General features: G+C 50.6%; 1 protein-coding gene across 1 annotated transcript; it reads right to left on the bottom strand.

Annotated features, from left to right (window-relative positions):
• Positions 1-1,344: 1,344 nt before the first annotated feature.
• On the bottom strand, positions 1,345-2,611 carry CCDC25 (coiled-coil domain containing 25; the record flags this gene model as incomplete). The annotated part of the gene is made up of 2 exons (XM_010191206.1): positions 1,345-1,390; positions 2,409-2,611. Coding segments are annotated over 2 exons (249 nt in total), but the record flags the coding sequence as incomplete, so codon positions are not given.
• Positions 2,612-2,911: the final 300 nt, after the last annotated feature.

Genomic DNA, 2,911 nt, shown 5'->3' on the forward strand with positions numbered 1-2,911 from the left:
GGAAAGGCCGAGTGTCAGGAGGAAGGAGCCAGGCTCTGCTCTGGGATGTCCAATGGCAGGACAAGGGGCAATGGGAGCAAGTGTAAGGATCGGTCTGGCTCATAGTTTAAAACAGGTTTTGGTAATGTCCAGTGCACCAGGCGACTCGTGGGGGGGTTGCAGGAGCAACTCAGCCTTAGATTGCCTTGAGGCCCTGTCTCTGCAGAGATGACCCACGGGGAGCTGTGTAGACAGCTCAGCCCTGAGTTGTCTGGTAAGCAGGAAACTAAACAGGGCAGCGCTCCATCTTTCAAAGAACCGAAACCTGAGCTGAGCCTTGAAATCCCCAACAAATAATATGCCCTGAGTCCCAATCAACTATTGAATTGCCTGAAAGTAAAGCAAAGATAAGCTGGAGGATTTCTGTCTGGCTCCAAGGGCCCACGACAATACAAAGATATGCAGATGATAGAGCACACAGAAGGGAACATCACCCAAGAATAACTAAAGATAAGGAGAAACCTAAAGACAAACACCCCGGGTGGTCCAATCCACTCAGGCACACTCCTGCCTGCTGTCACGTACATCAGGGAATAAAACCCCTAAGATTCATGCTAGAAAAGGGGGAGTTGCTTCTCCAGCCACGGAGTGATGAGAACCTTCCCCCTTGGTCTGAATGCTGGCCAAGGTAACTTACATGGGTTACTTTATATTTTTCCTCAGGTGCGTATTCCCTGAGTGTATTTTATATTTCCCTCCTCAGGTTCATTTCTAGGTTTCCCTGAGTGTAGTCTTGGTTTTGGTATTAGTTATACGACCTTTAGTGTACCTGTAGCTTTTCAATTTATCACCAGCAATCCAAAATCAGTGTGAGGGTTATGGAGCACGGCCCAGGCTGCCCAGAGAGGTTGTGGAGTCTCCTTGTGTGGAGACACCCAAAGCCCTGGCCGTGTTCCTGTGTGACTGCTCTGGTGATCCTGCTCTGGGGGGGTTGCACTGGGGGAGCTTTCCAGGTCCCTTCCAACTCCTCATATTCTGGGATTCTGTAATTAGAGAGACCTCCTCTGCTCACAAGCCCCAGGAGAGCCAAGCCTGGTCCCTCACAAGCTCTCTCTGCTCTTTCACTCAAGTGGGAAGGGGGTGGGGAGGACTTTGTGCCCATTTGTCAGCCCAGGCTCCCTGTGGCTGACACAGAAGCAATGGGAAAGCAGAGGAGAGCAGCAATGTCCTTCACTAAGAAGAGGTGATGGAGAAGTGCTCTGTCACGCCAAAACCAGACTGCAATGCGGGAGCTGGACCATCTGAAGCCCATATTGAATTTCAGCCGAGTCTAAAAGGTTTCTGTGGGCACCAGCCAGTCCTTACCTGATTGGAGGACATGTTCTCAGCCTTCATTAACGATGAGTAGCTCCTGGAAGAGAAATTACATTACCTTGCATGGTAGGTTCCCAAAATCCCCCACCAGAGAGGCGTTTTGAGAAAACAGGACCAGAAAAGCCAATTTCCCCCCCGCCCCTCCTTTCTGAACTCAAGCAGGCTGGGCTGGTATTTGCTTATCTCATACTCACTGAAACAACCAGGCACTACTCGAACTCCCCCGCATTTTTGTGCGGGAACTACCAGTTCCATCACCCCAGGAGGTAGAAAATCCTTTGCTTTGGGGCACGGCCAAGAGGCAGCGCTGGGGCGAGGTTAAATAAGCAGGCAGGCTCCTCGCTCCCGGAGCACAGACGTGCCCGCTGGTCACTTCTCCTCAGTTTAGTTTGCTTCTTTAAGCTCTTTTCTCTGAGCTCTTCGTGTGTGAATCACTCAGGAAATCCCAGAGTATTTGCAAAGCTGCATTTTCACTGTAATTTACAGATAAACACGACTCACTAAAGCTTAAAAGCGAACTTTTGGGGCCGGCCAGCGGATGTACGGGGCCGTTGCTACCAAGGAACGAGCTCCCACACGCTGCGGTATGAACAGGAAGGTCAACGTGACATCTCAAACCACCAGCCCTTACTCTGCGCTTAAAGGAGCGTGGGATTGAGGATTCACACACATTTTAGTCAATAGAAGCGATGCAAGAGGAAGCTGAAGGACTCCAGCGCTTCCCAACGCTCGGACAAAGCTGGAAGCAATCGCTCCCATCCCAAAGACCAAGCGGTTCGCCCAATTTCACCCAAATCAGGGACAGGTTGTAAAAAAGACACAGCCCTTGCTTTCCCACAACGGTTTCACGTCCAGGTTTATTTGCGGTGAGACGGGGGAAACCGCCTTTGTCGTGAAGACAAAGGAAATCACTGGGCCGTGCAAACGCCTGCGCCAGAGCGGGGCAGCCGAGCCCCGAGTAACACCGGGACTCAGCAACCATCAAACAAAAACTGCTGACCCGCGACTCTTCCCAGCAGCACTTTAAAAAGTTGGCACCGCGATTTCTAACTCACCTCAGTTCCTCCAGCTCTTTCTTCTTCTTCATCTCCTCCTTTTCCTTTCGCTTCATCTCTTGGATTTGGGCTTTTTTCTCGTTTCTCTCCTCTCTATCCCGGGCTTCCTTCTCAGCAGCCAGGTCTGGGAAGCGCTCCACTTTTGTCTTCTCGAGCCGGTTCAGGATCTCGTTCACCTTCTTCTCCACCGTCAGCATTTTCACCTTGGGAGTGCAAAAACAAAACCGGTGATCCTTATTAAAAAAAAACCACGACACTTTTATTCTGGCGCTTTCTCAACGGAAAGGAAACCGCCCCATTTCCACTTTACACGTGGCCGAATCCCAGAAAAACACATGCAAAAAAGAAAACGAGCGTTGTGTAACAGCACAAAGAGGCCCCGCTCCTCGCACTCAGGAGCGCGGAGATAATAAGCAAAAGCATTGCTAAGCACATCAGCGTTAATAATTTCACTTCTTGGCACATGCCTCAAGAAAGGAGCCAAGAGAGGAGAACCGGTCTCG

The sequence above is a fragment of the Mesitornis unicolor genome, unplaced genomic scaffold, assembly GCF_000695765.1.
Source record: "Mesitornis unicolor isolate BGI_N332 unplaced genomic scaffold, ASM69576v1 scaffold51188, whole genome shotgun sequence".
In the NCBI taxonomy this organism is placed as follows: domain Eukaryota; kingdom Metazoa; phylum Chordata; class Aves; order Mesitornithiformes; family Mesitornithidae; genus Mesitornis; species Mesitornis unicolor.